Here is a 19878-nt window from a genome sequence, read left to right on the forward strand (position 1 = left end):
TTAAAGGGCATTCTCGTGAGGTGAGTCTTGGAGGAGGAGTCAGCCGATCAATTACGTAGCCAGAGGTGCCTTCTGGCTGCCACTGAGGATGATACTCCTTTGGCTGCTGTACGAACTAGGTCGGATGCAGCGTCAGTGAGGAACGAGAGGGCTGATTCCATGTCTTCTCCCAGGGTGTTGTTCCTGGCTTGTGATAAGCAGGAGCGCGTCACCACGGTGCAGCAGGTCACAATTTGTAGGGACATGGCTGCCACCTCAAAGGCTTGTTTCAGAATGGCATCCATGCGCCGGTCATGTGCATCCTTGAGGGCCGCCCCTCCCTCCACCGGAATGGTGGTGCGCTTCACAATTGCGCTAACTATGGCGTCTACCATCGGGCACGCCAGCAGCTCCTTGGTTGCCGGGTCCAGGGGGTACATGCTAGACAAAGCCCGACCCCCTTTGAAGGAAGCGTCTGGCGCAGTCCACTCCAGATCAATTAACTGCTATGCTGCTTGTAGGAGGGGAAAATGGTGAGCCGTTGGACGCAGGCCCTCTAGCAGGGGGTTCATTCTGGGTTCCCCCGGGGTGCCCTGGCCCGGTATAGCCAGCTCCGGCAGGCATTGAGAGACCAGGTCTGGAAGATCCTCCTTGTCATCCGGTATGTATGGGACCGGTCAGGGATCAGACTGCATCTTGACGAAGGCATGAATCCCCTTGAATAATTCCACCCAGGAGAGGGAAGCAGGTTCTAGCCGTAGGGGCACCAGGTCTGTAGGGTTCCCTGGCTGCTCACTGTGGCCTGCTAGGTTCGGGGTGTTCCCTGAGGAACTGGCAGTCAAACTGGGCTGAGACCGGCCCTGTCTTGGAACTCCCAGGGCCTCTTCACATTGGGCACATAGGGAGTCTGTTTCCTCGCTCTGTGTGGCTCTGAGGTGGCATGCTGAGCAGAGGCCTAGAGCTCTTATGCCTGAGTCTGGAGGTGCCGGCTCTGCGGCGGCATGGGCTCTCTTACGCTCCATCGTGTCTGAGCTCCTATCAATGAGCGCCTATAAGTGTGCGCTTATCAACGTGCGCCTACACGTATTAATGTGCGCCTATGAGCGTGCGCCTATGGACGTGCGCCTATCAACGTGCGCCTATGCTATCAACGTGCGCCTATCAGCGTGCGTGTATCACCAGCAATGGGCGCCCAAATCATTTCGGGCGCCTAACATATGCGCCCGTCGTCCCGCTTAGATCGAGGCGGCGAACCAGGGCTGGCGAGCAGGCAAAATGGCCACCTCCTTGGCGGGCTGCCACGTAGGCAGACCCTGCTAATCCTCGCTCTTCGGAGACCAGTAAGTAAAGATGTACACCTTACCTTGTCTTCGGCGCTTCCCGGCTGCGACCCGGGCGGTCTCCGGCTGTGGGGGGAGAGGGTGATTACCGTCACCGCCGCGCTCGAGGAAGTGCACCCGCTGCCTCTAAGCCGCGCCCGAACGTCGTCTCGCTCAGGGGCCAAGTCCTCACCGGGACCGAGGCTGCCTCTAAGCCACGCCCGAGCCGGTCTCACTCGGGGGCTAGGTCCCTGCCGCGATCCGGCCACCGGACCGAGGCACTCACCTCCGAGGGACCACAGAAATCACCTCGGGAAACTCAACTGGGGGAGGGACCCGAGGTGTATCACCGCAGGAGTGCGGGGCTAGTCTACAGGTAGGATTTCTTCTAAGAATTTAGTCGGTATAATTTTGAAAAACGCTCAGCGAGCGTAAGGTAGCTCCAAACTGCTTTGGAGACGGAAATTACTGAATTGCTGCACTTCCTGCGGGGGTATATGTACCCGTGCTGACGTCAGATCCGTCTCCAACTGCTAGCACGAGCACACTATACCCACTTGTTTTGAGTCCATCTGCTACATGCTAGGAAATATTAAAATACTGTACATAAAATACAAAAAAAAAAAGCACTAAAGCAAATAAAGTAAGCATAAGCACTAGCAGTAAGGCCATTGCAAGTATCAAACTGCCACTATATTTACTTTAGATGGAATGGAAATTGGATTCCTGAATTTACTTTGAATTTTTCATTCAGCTCAGCAACAAATAATTTAGTATTTATTTATTCCATTATCTGTTTATAATAACAACAATAATAATATATTATATGCTATAACATATCTTAGTGAGCACCTATAGCTTATATACATTAGTACAATAGACACAAGTCATGACTATAGTACCACTACTATTACTACTGTATGTAAGTTATAGGTGCTCACTCATTGCATGTTCATGCTCACAGAAAATGATAAATTTGTCTTGCAGTCTCAGATACTATACCTGTACCATTGACTGAGGCTGTAGCTCCCCCATCACCTGATGTTGATGGCAGACAGTGGCTAGGTCCAGGAAGCCCCACCATGACCCTGCTGCTGGTGTGAGATTCTGTAAAAGTCCAAAATTGAAAATAACAGATGATATAACTGTTTTAAAATATAAAATGTGATGAGTAACAAGCTTATATTCAAGTATCCAGGAGATGACATTTACAAAAAATCTAAAGCAGAGTGGTGAGATCATGAGGAAACTGAATTCAATGTATATCAAATTTCATTCCAACTAAACTAAAGCACAACTATTGCTTTTTGAATATTGTGTTACAAATATCAGTAATATTCTAAAAACAACCTACTCGGCAAGGGACGATGAAGGGTTCTGCAGATCTCCGTGACTGCATGGAGTGTCAGGAGAAAGAGAGACTAGTTTGGGAGGTGATTGACCGGTGAGGGAGAGAGAGCCTGGTGTGTGGAGGGGTGAATGATGAGTGGGTGATTGTCTGGGGTGACTACATGGAGTGTCAAGTGGAAGAGAGACTGGTTGGGGTAATGAGTGACTTGAATTTGGTGGTGGTATCGGTGACTGCTGGTCTGTATGTGGGGAGGGCTGGTGAGGGCACAATTTAATGCTACTGCTTATTTCTGCTCCGGAAGTACATACGTATACCAGCCTCTCACCAGTCAACCCCCCACTCTCACATATCCTAATCACTGACTGCTTGGTATGTGTGTGTGTGTGTGTGTGGGGGGGGGGGGGGGTGACTGGTAAGAGGGTGAGTGACTGGGGGGAATAATACTTACACATGATCTACACTGTACTTACAGGCTCAGGCTGTATGCTGCAGAGGAACTTGACAGTCACACTATTCAGAGTCAGTGGCAGCTGCCACATGCTACTGTGGTTGGCTGCTGCTGCTCAGCTCGGTGCTGTGATGTCCAGTATAGCTTAAATGGCATCTAGAATGTTCTGTGCATGTTCTGAGTTACTGTACATTATCTGGAGTTACTGCACAGTAAACTCCCTAAAGTGCACACTATCTCAGAAATCCAAAAAACGTTCCCCCGATTCATTTTAACCCAAAATAAGCCTGCAAATGAAACACAAAAACAAAATGAAAAAAAAAAACAAAAACAAAAACAAAAAAAAAACCACATGCACACCCCTAGCAGGTAATACTCAAGGTAGTAGACTAAGTTAGAAACAGGTTGAGTGACAGACAGAGGGTAGTGGTAAATAGAATTCACTTGGAGGAAAGAAGGGTGATTAATTTGAGGGCCTCAGGGACATGCCCTTGGACTGGTTATGATTAGTATCTTTGCTAATGATATTGCAGAGATGTTAGAAAGAAAATTTGTCTATTTGCAGATAAAGCAAATGTTGCTTACCTGAAACAGGTGTTCTCACAGGACAGCAGGATCTTAGTCCTCACATATGGGTGACATCACAGGATGGAGCCCTGTACGGAAAACTTTTCTGTCAAAGTTTCTACAAAGCTTTGACTGTCACTGGCACACTGAGTGCACTGAGCATGCTCAGCCTGCAATTATCCCAGTGAACCACAGGTGTCTCCCTCGGTCTCGTCTTATAGCTAAAAGCACAAGCGAAACTAAAATAAAAGTAAAAACATATACAGACCCAATTCCGTGGGGTGGCAGGTGGGTTTCGTGAGGACTAACATCCTGCTGTCCTGTGAGAACCCCTGTTACAGGTAAGCAACACTTGCTTTCTCACAGGACAAGCAGGATGGTAGTCCTCACATATGGATGAGTACCAAGCTGAGGATCCCCGAGAGTGCACCAAATGCACCCAAGACTCGCAAAAGGTGCAATGACGGGAGTGGAATTTGGAATAGAGGGCATCCTGAAACCCGTAACGGGTTGGTGGAAGGATGTTGGGTAGTTAAACCGAAAAGAATAAGAGTAGACGGACTGGCCAAATATGGAGCATGCTGGCTAGTTGTATCTAAGCAATAATGGGCTGCGAAGATATGGAGAGAGCTCCAGGTTGCAGCCTGATAAATATGTACAAGCAGCAGCGGCTGAGGGGAAGCTATTGAGGCTGGGACGGATGCAACAGAGTGTGGTTACACACAGTGTTGTAGTGAAATGCCTGCTTGTTGGTAGGAAAAGAGATACAGACCGTCAATTAGGAGGAATAGGTCTGTTTGCCCACTGGAACTTGCAGCTTGACCCTTGCCACAGAAGGAAAGAGTTAGGTGGAATTTCTATGGAGTGTAGTGCGATCTAGATAGAATGCAAGTGCACTATTACTGTCCAAGGAGTGGAAAAAACCCTCTCGCTTTGGTGAGAGAGAGGTGTTGGGAAAAATGGGCAGAGTATATCCTGAGTAATGTGAGATGCAACGTCTACCTTAAGAAGGATATGAAGTTGAATACGTAAAACCACTCTGTCATGGAGGAACGCATAAGAACATAAGAACATAAGAAAATGCCATACTGGGTCAGACCAAGGGTCCATCAAGCCCAGCATCCTGTTTCCAACAGTGGCCAATCCAGGCCATAAGAACCTGGCAAGTACCCAAAAACTAAGTCTATTCCATGTAACCATTGCTAATGGCAGTGGCTATTCTCTAAGTGAACTTAATAGCAGGTAATGGACTTCTCCTCCAAGAACTTATCCAATCCTTTTTTAAACACAGCTACACTAACTGCACGAACCACATTCTCTGGCAACAAATTCCAGAGTTTAATTGTGCGTTGAGTAAAAAAAGAACTTTCTCCGGAAGAGACACGCAGGATCGGATGAGTATGTAACAAGTTGTGTAACTCACTGACCCTGTTGGCAGAAATGACATTTATGAGGAAAGAATTTCCATGCCAAACTGTGAAATGAGAGGAGTGGAAAGGCTCAAACGAAGAACATATGAGACTTATAAGCTCAAAATATAGGTTCCATTTCGTGACTAGTAAAAACAGAGGCAGCTTGATCAGTGGATAATCCATGGTAAGCTGACTCAGAAGGGGTTTACAGTTAATGGGGTATCCCCACTCCCAAACGATACACCAATTGGAACAGAGGTGTACCTATGTGGAGGATGTCTGGGGAGCAGAATCAGAGGGAGCAAGAGAAAAGAGTGGTGTAGAAAAAAGAAAAAGGGTAATACCCTTTTGTATGCGTCATGTGGTAAATCATGCCATTTTGAATCATAGGATTTGTGTGTGGAAGGTTTTGTGACGCTACCAATATCTGAGAACATCATTTAGTCTACGATTTGTGACTGACTGGTGAGAAAGCGAATTGGTTACTGGTGTGATAGATTGAGAAGTATGGGAAGCATACTGGTCTCGGCCAGGAAATGGGTCTGAGGAACAGTGAACCCCGTCCTGGTTCAGCATTAGAAGAGTGCTGGCTATGAGAGGCAGCGGAAGAGACACGTTTAAGAGGCCCTTGATGGAAGAAAGGTGTCTATGGGAACGCACTGGAAACATGTGCAGGGAGTAGAATCTGTGCGCCGTATGGTTCGATTCGGACGCAGAGGGCAAGTTCAGTTGACCTCAGCGCTAGAAGATTTTCCCCGCTATACATGTAGTCAGAGACCATTCGAGAGGATGGAAACCTATATGGAGAAGGTCTGTCTGCTAGTGAATTTAGTAAATGGCCCGAGGATGCATGGAGTGAGCAAGGGCCAAGGGTAGAGCTGCGCAGCTTCCTTGCAGAGCAACTAAGAGGTTGTGTGTGCTTGTGTGTTGGAAAGCACATTGTCCCTATGCTGTCTGTCTGTATGCACAAAGATTTGTTGCAGAGGCAGTATTGAAAGGCATATGGGTATAACTCATGGCTACAAGCTCCAGGAAGTTCATGTGAAACTGTGCCTGGAGTGGAATAGAAGCATATTGTGTTGAGAAGATTTTAGGTCAAACTTTACAACCCTGAGAAAATTCGAGCATGAGCAGAATCAGACTAGGTTTTGGTTCTAGATCTGCAGTATGGATGAGGGACGAAAGCGGTTGAACAGCTTAGACCCACTGATAATAGAATTTCACTGAATGTAACGCACAGCAGTTTTGGATCTATGAGGAAAGTGCATAGTGAAAAAACCCCATGGCCCGACAATGAAGAATTGAGGGGCTGAGGTTATGGAATATGTGCGCAGGGACATGTAATAATTTATTAGAATGTCTGCGCGGTTGCTGGACAGGAAGGTCATTGTGACTGTAGTGTCCAGAGTGTTGTATAAGGGATTTATGGCAGTGACAGTAGTCCCAGGAGGTAATTTATAGTGAGTCATGCAGAAGTTAGAGCTCCTTGCGTGGACTGACTGTGGTTATGCAGCTGTCCATGCAAGGAAAGTGTGAATGATGTTGCACTCCATAGAGAAACAGCAGTCACCGATAGTGATTCAATGAAATACCCCAGATGCCGAAGCTGGTGCAACCAGCAGAGCTTGGGATTGTAATATTGTTGACTCACCATGAAGCACATAGAAAGATTAGAGGTAATGTACTTACTGCAATATGGAAGCATGGTGACGAGAGATACCATTTCACCTGTGCCTTCTGAAGAAAGTTGGTATTTCTGAGGTCCAGGATGGGTGGAGAGTAAATACTTTCTGTTGAAAGAAAGAATAGTGTAATTAAAACTCCCCAACCCCCACCCCCCCTCCTGCGCTTTGTGGCATCTGGGGGAGTGTACCGGGAACCTTGGTACAAAGTGTGGTGGCCGCTCTGATATCCGGCCAGTTGGGAGACCAGGAGGTGTCCAACTGGAAGGGCTGATTTAATCTGGATATCATGTAACCTCCCACGGGAGCGTGAGCGGTAAAGTCTTACCCGCATTTCTGTGTACTGTACAAGGAGACATCGAGACCTGTCATCAGGCTTCGAGGTGGTCTTGCACTTGAGGTAGTATTTGCTGGATCTCATGTTTAGCAGATCAGCGAATGCATCTGGAACTTTGGTTCTGAATTAGGAATCAGAAGCCAGATTATTAATCAGTACAGAGCCCCGTTGCTGAAAATGGGAGGATGTCCTGATGCAATCCCAAAGAAATGATGGTATTGTGGCTGACATAGCTGGCATAGCGATATGCGACACTAATACGGTTCTTGGAAGGTACATGACCTAGAACGTTTTGAACCATATGGCCCGAATTAGAGAACACATCTCAATGGGAATGCCGCAGAAGTGGGTACTTACCATCCGACATGGATCGCCGAAGGACGGGCCGGTGAAGATTGCTGGCTCCGTGGATTTCAGGAGTTATCGAGGGGTAGCCTGTCTGACATAGACGTCCATCTCAACTCTGATGCCTGGTATGGCGGCGCAGGTATAGAGGAGACAGGCTGGGTGTGGCTCGCACTACTACCGTAATTAGTGGAGGGTCACAATCCCGCACCGATGTCAGTGGGGCACACCTCGGGAACAGGGGAGCCATCTTTGGCTCGTGAACCTGGCCCTCGTTGCAGCGGCTCGATGTCTCGTGACGCCAGTGCACAATTCTTCGGAACTCGTTCCAGTGTTTCTGGAGTACCAAGGACTGCCAGCACTGTGCGGAACAATGGCGATGGCAGTGGTGATGTTGCTCGGCCCAGGCATTCTCCAGCACAGAGAAGGATAGCACCGATGTGTTGGATGGCGTCTGTGGCGGATGGTCACCGTGTCTGTGACAATGCGTGCCACGGTGCTCGGCCCGGTCTTTCCCCAGCACCGAGATGGATGCCCTCACTGTCTTGGATGGCGACTGATGACGGACTGTCAGTGTGCCTGCACTGCTCCTGGCACTATGTAGTGTTGTAGGCTAATACGGGGCTTTAATAAGAACCCAAAGCATGGAGCACTGCGTTTAGGCGAGGGCATTACATGGCACTGACGGTGTTGATGGCAGCCAAAGCGGCCTCGAGGGTATCGTCAAAAATATATATGAAAAAACGTCGATGACCCAGGCAAAGCAATGATGACAGTGATGGACGCACTGATGGCATCAGCGTAGGTATCTATGGAAACGATGTGGCATCGAATAATCGAAAAAACATCATTGGCATCGTAAAAATGATACTGGCATCGACGGAGTCGATGACTGCATCGATAGGAACGTCGAAGTCACAGATGGAAACGACCTGGGCGTCTATGCCATGGTCAATGGCATCGATGGAAATGACCCTAGCATCGATGGAAGTGCCCTGGGCACGGTGGCATCGACCCTGGCATGGATGGCACTGACGAGACAAAGGTGTGCTTCGATGGCATCCATCTGGGCAATGATGGCACCGATGAAACCCAAGGAAAAAATCAGTGCCATGGATGAAAAACATGGATGACACTGATAGAAATGATGCAGGGACCAATAGCATCAGTGTACTGCGAGGGGACGGGTACAGATGGCATCAAAGAATCCAGGATGGTCTAAAGGGGGTACCAACTGTAGCGATGGGGGCATCGACTGCACGAGGGTACCGAGGAAATCAAAGGACCTGAAATCGACAGGGGACCTGGTGGCAACGGAAACCGTGGAAGTCCCTGTCCCACTAGCACTAATAACCAGGCAGAGTGTCAGAGGGACACTCGCAGGCTATGTGTGGCTAACTGAAAACAAAGGGAGAGGGAAGGCTGCAATCGGTTGGCAGGCCAGGGTGGTGACAGGAACCGATCGAAAAAACAGGGCATAGTACTCACCGAGCGTTGAATAAACGTATGCAAAGGGAGACCCGTGCAGGGAAAAGTGTTTGTGAAGTAAAAGTTTAAGTATTTCCGTAAGGAAAAAGTATTAAAATTTCTCACAGAGCTCCTAACCACTATGCTTACTGCAGAGCGGAAAAAAGAAGACTGAAGGAGACACCTGTGGTTCACAGGGATAATTGCAGGCTGAGCATGCTCAGTACACTCAGTGTCAGTCAAAGCTTTGTAGAAACTTTGACAGAAAAGTTTTCCATACAGGGCTCCATCCTGTGATGTCACCCATATGTGAGGACTACCATCCTGCTTGTCCTGTGAGAACTCTAAGCTACAGAATGGACACACCTGAGGGAATAGACAAAATAAAAAGTGATTCAGGAGTGGTTGAGAGCATGGCAGTTAAGACTGAGTGCAAAAAAAGTATAGAGTTATACATTTGGGGAGCAGAAATCTCAAGGAGTGGTACATAAGTGGGGATGAGAAATTGATATTTACCAACCAAAAGAGAAACTTCCTCAGTTTTCTCTAAAAAAAAAAAAAAAAAGTGGTCAGTTACAAGCTTTCAAATTTAAGCTAAGAAACTTCCACTTAACCTTTTCCCTTCATCATATAGAATGGGAGATATAAAATACTATAGGTGGGAGAAAATACTGTAGCAAATACTTTTAAAACATATCCAAGGGTAATTTAGTTTTCCCTCTTGGAAAGTTTATGAAGCACAAATGCCAGCATCTCATAGCATTCAAGGTTTTTCAATTTGCCTTCCAATTTATTTGATAATCTCAAGGTAGCAAAAGAAACAGTGTGATAAGGTAGTGGCCAGAGACAAAGGGATGCTAGGGTACACAGGGAGAAACATAACCAATAGAAAAAACATGAGGTAAGGCCTCACCTAGAGGGAGAACTAGATTATAGCTGTGCCTAGAGACACACCTAAGCTGTGGAATTCTTCTTGGTGTTCCATTGCTCGTTACTGGTGTTTCTTCAAGCTCTTTGAAATGGCAAAAAAGAACGGCAAGGTGAGGATGAATCCCTTAGTATTCCTACCTGTTGCAACTAGTCTGATGGACTCCCTTGTAAAAGAAAAAGATCTGGCAGTACAGCCTGAAGAATAGCCAAGGACTGCCACTTGGAGTTGAAGATCTCAAAGCCTAAAGTCCGAGCTCCCTTTCACCACCAGTGAGGACAGGACATCCTGGGGTTCTGAAGACATCAGTAGCCTGTGAAGGAATGTGGTCATTGTCTTGTCATGAGAGTCTTGGGCACAGGTTTTGGGGTAATATTAGAAGCTATAGAGGAAACACAGGCAACAATGCAACTGGGTATGTCTGGCAGGCTATGAAGACAGAACTAAATCGCAGCAAGGACTAACTGGCATATTGCAGATACAGTAATATCTAGAAGTCCTAGCAGAAAAAAAAAAGGCTCTCATATAGTCTAGGGCTGTCTGGCAGCCTACATATTTCTCATGTCAATCAGACAGGTGAAGCAGGTTGCTGATGGTGGAATACTGTCTGGAAAGGTCAAGGGGAACTAGAATGACAAATGTTTTGGCAATAGCCATGCTGATGTTGGCGAGTGTTTGGTTATTCGAGAGCTTTGTGGCCAGACATGAGGGATGTTGAGAATCATCTAAACAGGGAATCCTGTATGCTCATCTACCCAATAAGATAGAATAGAATGGACAAAGATGACAAAAACAGTTTTGGATAAGTGATATCCTACAGGCAGTCATGCTCTATGGCTGGCAGCTAGGATATATCCTTTGCACTGTGGATGGATCAGCTGGTCTTTTTTTGTAATCATCTGCTATGTTACATTGACAGTTGAAACAATGTTTCAGTTATACTGTAATCCTGAATTTTATATTGACAAAGAAAGTTGATGAATTCTAGCATGTTAATATAAGGGAAAACTGATGGACTGGAGTTATTGGGAAAGTATGTTGTTAACACCTCTTATTTTTAAAATTAAGTCAAGTAGGCAATGGGTGGAAATTTGTTTCCGTTCAAATTTAAGCTCTGTCGAAAAAACATTTTCAGTTCAATATCATAGGTTTGATCTGTCAAGGGTTTGTCTCAGACAGCATAAGAAACTCTTAATAAATTAGAATCAAAGAATTGCCCATTCTCTTGCTCAAACTATGGACCCAATTTACTAAAGCTTTTCTCCCATTCTGTGTCGATGGAGAACATGGTTAGTAAATGAAGCCCTATCTTTGATAATTTTCAGATTTATTCTCTTTGCTGTTTGTGCTAGTCGTTGCCTACACTGTCAGTACTTATATTATGCTTACTATTTACTTTTAAAATAACTGTGAATGAAAAGTATAAAAGTACCAAGCCAAAGTAAGTGCTCCCCCTCTTCTGATTTGCTGACCACTAAGATGGGCAGACAGAAGAATAAGGATGGTAACTTTCAAACTGGCATGCTGGTGCACTTTAGCGCATGTGCGTCGGCATGGGCTCAGGTATGCAGTCATTTTATAGCTTGTGTGCACATATGCGCACACGTTATAAAATAGCCTGGCCATGCGTACATGTGCGCCCAATTTTACGTGGGCCCACAAATCCCGATTCTACCTTGGAAGTAAGGGTATTTTATAATGGGTATGCATCCACACCATTGCCAATTTCACCAGTTAGCCCAGTTAAGAGCTAAGTTTTCTAAATTCCCCCTAGTTTGATAGCCTACGCTACCCCCCACCCCCCCACCCCCGCTATCCCAGACCCTTTAAAAACCTTTCCAAAATGGCTGGTTTTAATGTTTTGTTTTTTAAAGTTACACCTCCTCCTTAGCTGAAGTAAATTTACATGGGAGTGGATGTGGGTGAATGCCAGGGCACAAATATTTACGTGCACATCTCTTGACCATGCCCTGCCCTTACCACGTCCCTTTTTGAAATCACGAGATGTACATGCAGTGGGAGAAACACATGCATCTAGGCCGCTTTTAAAATTCATAAGCCTGACTTGTGCACGCATCCCCTACTTTGTGTGTGCATGGACTTTTAAAATTCACCTTAAAATGTTTTGGGGTATCTGATTTCCGAGGTAGCTTACATTATCAGTGAAATGGCAATCTTCCTGACTTTAAAAAAGAAAAATACAATGGTTGGAGCTTGCATTTTCTTAACTTCATGTTTTGTTTATTGGGGCTTTTAAGGTACAGCACTTGAAGCATGTTCACAAGAACACAGAAAACACATCCTTTTAACCAATGAGGTGTTGTACTGCCAATCTTAGTGGTGTTATAACGTTGAATAGAAGAACATCTGCAATATAAAATTGATTCTTTAGATAAACATCTGTGAGATTTCTTCCATATCAAATAGCCGATATATACAGTACAGCGTAAGAAACCTGTCACAGAAGGTAAATATGTCAGATACTTAAATAAACACCAAACACTACAAAATTTTAACCAACATGGTTCTATTAAACTATGTGCAACCATGGCATTCAGATAGCAATATAAGACTAGTTTCACAAAGCAACTAATATAAAAGTTTGAAAGCTAAGCTATAAATTCTTTTGTAGGATACTAATGTAATGCATGTATGTAAAAATAGACATACATCATATAATTCTTTCCTGAGGTACTCTGGATGTATTTTCGCTGATCATCTTTTACTAAATCATTTTAAAAGACCTATAAAATATTATGCAGGACAATATATATATGTAACACATAAAAAGTAGTTAATTCAAATGCATGGCAATGGAACAAAACTTACAAATGTCACATTAACAATTTGTCATATATACACACTTCTTTACATTTTATTCCTTAAAAAAATAATAAAATTTTGAAATTTCAGCTTATCGTCAACATAGTAAAGCATTTGGGGAATGTTATAGGTTAGAGCATAAGATAAATGTACAAAGAGGAAAGCCATAATTCTTCCTGGCTATACCTTTAGAAGCAATTTTCACGTTGTAAGCAGTTCAAAACAAATATTATTACTAATCTGTCTTTGTAGAATAAATGTCTTTCAAAGTTTCAAGCTCTTCTATTAACTTCTTGTTCTGAACTTCTAGCACTGCAACTCGACTCTCCAAACATTTAACATATTCTTTTTTCCGACGTCGACATTCTTTAGCAGCCTCCCTGCAATAAAGCAGAAGCAAAAAGGCCAAACAAAAACAATTTGCATGCTATTAGGAACAGAGAATGAAGAAAGTTAAAAATGAATTTATGATTATTATAATCCAGACTTTGGGACAAAACTCCTGATTTAGTTCAAAACTCTAAGTAAAACTGGGATCCCCAAGGGCCATAAATGTCCCTTTTTGAAGTCCACATGGCAATATGTAGAATTGCTTCCTCTCATGCCTTGACCAGAGTTCAAAGTTTACAAAGTCCAAGTCAAAGATTTATTCTGCTTTATGACAATACAGATCTTTGAGGGCCTTGAGTTCCTCAATAAGAGTCTTGTTTTGGTTTTCAAGCACAGCCACACGGTTCTCAAGACATTTGACGTACTCCTTCTTCTTTTTGCGGCATTCCCGAGCAGCTTCCCTGGAAGCAACACAAGGCAAATAACTACAGAGCAACCATAACACCTCTGAGAAAGCACAAAGAATATCACCATCGTCTCCAAAGATCCACTAATAACAAATCGGACGCCAATCCACAGTATGCATGCAATCACGGTAGACCACAACAATTAAACAACTGAAGAAAAATCTGAGACAGCTTATCAACATATTTAATTTGCCAATCAATGGCAATATAAGATTTAACAAAACTGAGTTGTCTCATTTAATAGAGTTTATAAAAACTAAGTTAATTGTTGTCAGTTACACAGGTACTGTATTATCTAGATCAATGCCTCAATTTCTAGAAATATCTTTTAAAAGGCCTTCATACCAATTATGGTATTTAGCAATTAAGAATATGTCTCACTCTCTCAAAGGCCATCACACAATCTAAAGTATTAGAGATAATTACACCAATTTCATAAGATTACATAACAATAAAATCCATATTTGATATATGTCTGTCCAATGTCAAGCAAAAAACAAATAGCTTTTTATTAACAAGAGCAAATATTAAATATTCAAGGACTACTACCACCTGTCTGCATGCACAGCATAGCATCAGAAAGAAACAGACACTAGTTTAAAACAAAGGTAATATTGAGAAAAATAAGAACACACATGCTGAAAAATTACACAACACAATTTCACAATACTACAACAATTTGAAGAGGCATAAGAGGAAAGCAATACTATGAGTGCAAAAGAAGGTATGCAGCCACTAACAGTTTAATTATAGATGTGAAAATATATGCAGAAAGATAAGCATGCATTTGTTAGATAATTCTGAAAATAAAAGACCATGCCAACATAATGAAAACATTCAGCCTCAAAATGCATTTATGCAGTAATTTTTTACTGAGGTCCATATTCAAAAGCCATTTAAAAGGATAACATAATAGTTACGTTGAAGTTTAGGCTTCCAGCGCTGTCACTGCTAGAGCAATGCTGGAAGTTCTGGAAGCAGGGCAGCAGGTCCCTTGCTCCCGACACAGATAAAATAGGTATTGTCAGGAACTGGGAGGGATGGTTTAGGGGGATAGGGCAGACTCCATTGTGGGTGGATATTTAATGATAGGGACCCAGGGACCGGGGACTGGGGCCTGGCATACAATGCCATGCACTAACTCATGTTTAAAACGTTTTTTTTGGAGAGGGAGGTGATGGCCTGGCAAGGCTTGAGTATCACGCCTTGGGGATGAGGGGAATTGGCTGCCCTCTATTCTGAACTTTTATTTTGTAGGGTAATGATACTTAGTCGGATACCTTTTAAAGATATCTGGTTAATCAGCGTGTTATCCAGCCACACAAAGTCGGATAAAAGAAAATTATTCCTTACCTGCTAATTTTCGTTCCTGTAGTTCCATGGATCAGTCCAGACAGTGGGTTATATCCCCCAATCAGCAGATGGAGTCAGAACAGAGTTTGAGAGCGTCAGCATATAGAGTAGTGCACCCTCTGCTGGAGCTCAGTATTACACATAGCAAAGCCCAAAAGCAAAAAACACAACATTTTGGATCCAGAACCGTTCCCAAAGAGGAACAGAGAAAGATATAAGTAAACAAACGGTCAACGGGACCAGCAACAGTCAACTTGTGAGGAGCTGTGAACAGTAACAATAATCAGAGACAAACAGAATGAAAGATACCTGGAAGAATCCGAGCAGGACCTAATGAAACCCCTAGTGGCGGGCGTCTGGACTAATCCATGGTACTACAGGAACGAAAATTAGCAGGTAAGGAATAATTTTCTTTTCCCTGTACGTACCTGGATCAGTCCAGACAGTGGGATGTACCCAAGCTTCCCTAAACCGGGTGGGGTCCTGAGAGACCTGCTCGGAGAACCTGATCGCCAAAAGAACCCGTGCCCCGAGGCGCCAGGTGTAGTCTGTAATGTCTGGAAAAAGTGTGCAACGACTTCCATGTCGCCGCACGGCAGATTTCCAGGGAGGAAACAGAGCGAGATTCCGCCCAGGACGCCGCTTGGGATCACGTGGAATGAGCCGAGACGCTGCGAGGCGGCACCCGCCCCGCCGCAATGTAAGCGGAAGAGATGGCGTCCTTTATCCAGCGAGCAATAGTCGTCTTGGATGCCTGAGAACCTCTCCTCGGTCCTGACCAGACGACAAACAAATGATCAGATACCCGGAAGTCATTAGTACCCTCCAGGTAGCGGAGCAGTACACGCTTGACGTCCAGGAGCCAGAGAGACCGGGGTTCCTCTGGAGCAAACGCTGGAAGCTCCACCGTTTGATTGACGTGGAAGGCCGAGACCACCTTTGATAGGAAGGATGGCACCATACGAAGGGAAACCCCGGAGTCGGAGAAACGCAGATAAGGGTCTCGGCAGGACAAGGCTTGAAGTTCTGAAATCCGGCGAGCAGAAGAGATGGCTACCAGGAAAACCGTCTTGAGGGTCAGGTCCTTGAGGGAGGACCCCCTCAGGGGTTCAAAAGGAGGGCCCGACAGCGTGCGCAGCACCAAGTTGAGGCTCCAAGAAGGGAAAGGATCCCTGACCGGTGGCCGCAGGTGTTTGGCACCCTTCAGAAAACGTGCGATATCCGGCTGAAGGGGTAGAGAGCAGTCCTTCTGTACCAAGACATTCAAGGCCGCCACCTGAACCCGGAGCGAATTATAGGCGAGACCCTTATCCAGACCATCCTGTAGGAAATGAAGGATCAGCGGGACAGTCGCCTCCATGGTTTGGACTCCGCGGTCGGAACACCATGCTTCGAAGACCTTCCAAACTCGAACGTAAGCGACGGAGGTCGAAGGCTTGCGGGAACGAAGCATCGTTGAGATCACTGTCTCCGGGTAGCCTCTGTGGCGGAGACGGCGCCGTTCAAAAGCCAGGCCGCAAGACAGAAGAGTTCTGCCTGCTCGAAAAATACCGGACCCTGGCGCAGAAGATGAGGAAGATGGGACAGGCGAAGTGGGCCGTCCACCGTCATCTGAAGTAGATCTGCGAACCATGGCCGACGGGGCCATTCCGGGGCGACGAGAATTACAGTCCCTCGATGATGTTCTAACCTGCGGAGAACCTTGCCGACCAGAGGCCAAGGAGGAAACACATAGAGCAGTTGATACGACGGCCACGGAAGGGCGAGGGCATCCACCCCCTCTGTGCCGCGCTCTCTTCTGCGGCTGAAGAAGCGTGGAGCCTTGGCGTTGAGAAAGGTCGCCATTAGATCGAGGCGTGGAGTCCCCCAACGACGGATGATGAGATGCATTGCCTCGGAGAGAGCCCACTCGCCAGGGTCTAGCTGTTGACGACTCAGGAAGTCTGCCTGAACGTTGTCCACCCCGGCGATGTGAGAGGCCGCTATCCGGACGAGATTGCTCTCCGCCCACTCCATCAGGGGAGTAGACTCGAGGGAGACATGCTTGCTTCTTGTCCCCCCTTGCCGATTGATGTAGGCCACTTTGGTGGCATTGTCCGAGAGGATCCTCACCTCCCTGTGTCGCACCAGGGGAAGAAAACGCTGGAGAGCGAAACGCACGGCTCTCGTTTCTAGGCGATTGATCGGCCACTGCCTCCTCTGGCGTCCAAGTCCCTTGAGTGGCGCTTCTTTCGCAGATGGCGCCCCATCCCGCGAGGCTGGCATCGGTGGTCACCACCACCCAATTGGGAACCTCGAGCGAGACTCCCCGAGCCAGATGCGAGGGGACAAGCCACCAATCCAGGCTTTTCCTGGCTAATGGTGGAAGCGGCAGGATCACCTAATACTCCTGGGAGACTGGTTTCCAGCGGGATAGTAGGGACGCCTGCAGTGGACGCAGATGTGCAAACGCCCAGGGTACCATGTCGATGGTGGAGGCCATTACTCCCAGGAGCTGCAGATAATTCCAGGCGGTTGGTTCTTCCAGAGCCGAAAACCGAGACACGTGCTCTCTCAGGGCTTGCGCCTTGTCCTGGCGCAGGAACACCATCCCCCGCTGGGTATCAAAGCTCGCCCCTAAGAAATCCAGGTGTTGCGAGGGCACAAGGGAACTCTTTGGAAGGTTCACCACCCAGCCCAGAGAGCGTAGGAATTGTACTACTCTGGCCACTGAGGTCTGACCATGTGAGAAGGACTTCGCTCGAATCAGCCAGTCGTCTAGGTACAGATGTACTAGGATACCCTCCTTGCGGAGGGCCGCCGCCACCACTACCATGATCTTTGTGAAGGTCCGAGGTGCGGTCGCCAAACCAAAGGGAAGTGCCTTGAACTGAAAGTGTTGACCGAGAATCTTGAAGCGAAGATACCGCCGGTGAGCCGGCAGGATGGGAATGTGCAAGTACGCTTCCGAGAGGTCCAGTGAATAGAGGAATTATCCCTTGTGCACTGCGGCAATCACTGATCTGAGAGTCTCCATGCGGAACCGGGTGATCCTGAGGGCCTTGTTTACCTCCTTCAAGTCCAGGATGGGGCGAAAGGAACCGTCCTTTTTGGGAACGATGAAGTAAATGGAATAGTGGCCCAAGCCCACCTCGAAGGGGACGGGAACGATGGCCCCTATTTCCTGCAGTCGGTCTAGTGTTTGTTGAACCGCTATCCTCTTGAGATCCGAACCGCAGGGGGAGAAGATGAACCGGTCCCTCGGGGGGCGGACAAATTCCAAGGCGTAACCATCTCTTATGGTGTCCAGCACCCACTGGTCCGTGGAGATAACTGCCCACTCCTCGTAGAAGTCCATGAGGCGGCCTCCGATCCGGGGAGGTGAGAAGTGGGCTCCTTTGGCATCATTGGGATGACTTTGTGGGCGGAATTCCCTGCCCTGGACCCTCTCTCGCGGGCCTCCGCCCACGAAAGGAATGAGACCAAGGCTGGGGTCTTGTCTGCTGTGTCCGGGAAGCGGACTGTCGGTAAGACCTATAACGTCGCTGTGCCCTGGCCCTGGTTCTACCGGAAGAAAATGATCTGAAGGAACGCTGTCTATCCTCCGGCAGCCGATGCACCGAATTTTCCCCAGTGACTTGATGATCTGATCCAGGTCCTCTCCAAATAAGAACTTCCCCCGAAAGGGGAGGGAGCCAAGGCTCGACTTGGAGGAAGCATCCGCTGCCCAGTTGTGAAGCCACAAGAGCTGTCGGGCTGCTACAACCGAAACCATGGACCTCGCCATTACGCGAAAGAGATCATACAGGGCGTCCGCCCCGTATGCTATGGCAGATTCCAGCCGGTCCACCTGGGCGGCCTCTTCGGGGGGGCAATTCCTGAGAGGTGAGAAGCTGCTGTACCCAGAGTAAGCTGGCCCTTTGCGCGAGCGAACTGCACATCACGGCCCGCATACCCAGGGCGGAGACTTCGAAGACCCTCTTGAGAAAGGTCTCTAGTTTACGGTCCTGCGTATCCCGCAGGGCCGTTCCCCCCATGACCGGGATGGTTGTCCTCTTGGTCACTGCCGACACCGCTGAGTCCACCTTGGGAACCTTGATAAGATCCAAAAAATCCTCAGGGAGTGGGTATAGCTTTTCCATGGCACGTGTGACTTTCAAGGATGCCTCGGGAGTGTCCCACTCCCTGGTGAGAAGCTGTAGGAAGGACTCATGAATAGGGAAAGCCCTTGCTCTAGGATGGAGGGCGGCAAGTACTGGATCTCCTTTGCGAGACGAAGTGGCGACGGCAGGAGCCACAGGGATCGGCGGATCTGGAGGTGGGTCGAGGTCCAGCTCCTGAATAATGTGGTGGATGAGTTCATCCAGCTCTTCTTTTTGAAAAATCCGTAGGGCTCGAGGGTCGTCCCCCTCCGTATGTCCATCCGGATGCGCCTCCGGGGGTTCCGGGGAGACGTCTCTCAACGGCGAAGCCGCCCCCGTGGTATGCCGGGGTGGCACGGGAGAGGGACCCGGCAGGGATCCAGGCGTAACGGACGAAGCGGTGAGACCAACTGCAAGTTTAGGAACCTTGGGGGGAGGGGGCCCCAGGGGATTAGGCGCCTGCACTCCCATACCCTGCAAATAAGCCATGTGCATTGCCAGAATAAAGTCAGGTGAGAAAAACGGAGAGCTGATTGGAATCCCTGGGGGGGGACCATCCTGGGAGCCCCGGTCGGGCAAACCTCCCGCCGGGGGCAAAGCCTGTTGAGAGCCAGTGCAACCAATCCTGTCTGCATCTGGGAGCAAGTCCGTCTCACGCTGACCCCCTAAAATGGCCGCCGTTCCCGCCAAAGGTGGCGTCGTGGCTGGCCCGCGCCACCCGGGCTGAGGAGGAGGCAGGTCCGAAATCGCACCGGAGGACTGCAGGGTGCCTTCCCCGTCGGGGAAGCACCGCTCACAAAGCCCCTCCCTCAGAAATTGATTTCCCGGCTCGCCGCAGGCCTCACACCTCGAGGACCGCGGCATGTCAGCACCGGGAAAAAGAAAAGCCTCGGGGGGGGGGGGGGGGGGGGGGGGCCAAAGACGAGCTAGTGCTGCGGGGGGGGGGGGG

General features: G+C 47.6%; 1 protein-coding gene across 11 annotated transcripts in view; it reads right to left on the reverse strand.

Moving 5' to 3' along the window:
* Positions 1 to 12054: 12054 nt before the first annotated feature.
* Positions 12055 to 19878, reverse strand: part of CREM (cAMP responsive element modulator) — a 284166-nt gene continuing 276342 nt past the window's right edge. For 9 of the 11 annotated variants that reach the window (XM_029588565.1, XM_029588560.1, XM_029588563.1 and 6 more), the window contains one exon: positions 12896 to 13449. In XM_029588565.1, coding sequence (XP_029444425.1) covers positions 13305 to 13449 — 145 coding nt within the window. In that variant the 3' untranslated portion in view covers positions 12896 to 13304. Of the gene's footprint in view, positions 13450 to 19878 lie in introns of all 11 variants that reach the window. The other 2 variants (XM_029588562.1, XM_029588564.1) reach the window with 1 other exon arrangement.

The sequence above is a fragment of the Rhinatrema bivittatum genome, chromosome 2 (assembly GCF_901001135.1).
Source record: "Rhinatrema bivittatum chromosome 2, aRhiBiv1.1, whole genome shotgun sequence".
In the NCBI taxonomy this organism is placed as follows: Eukaryota; Metazoa; Chordata; class Amphibia; order Gymnophiona; family Rhinatrematidae; genus Rhinatrema; species Rhinatrema bivittatum.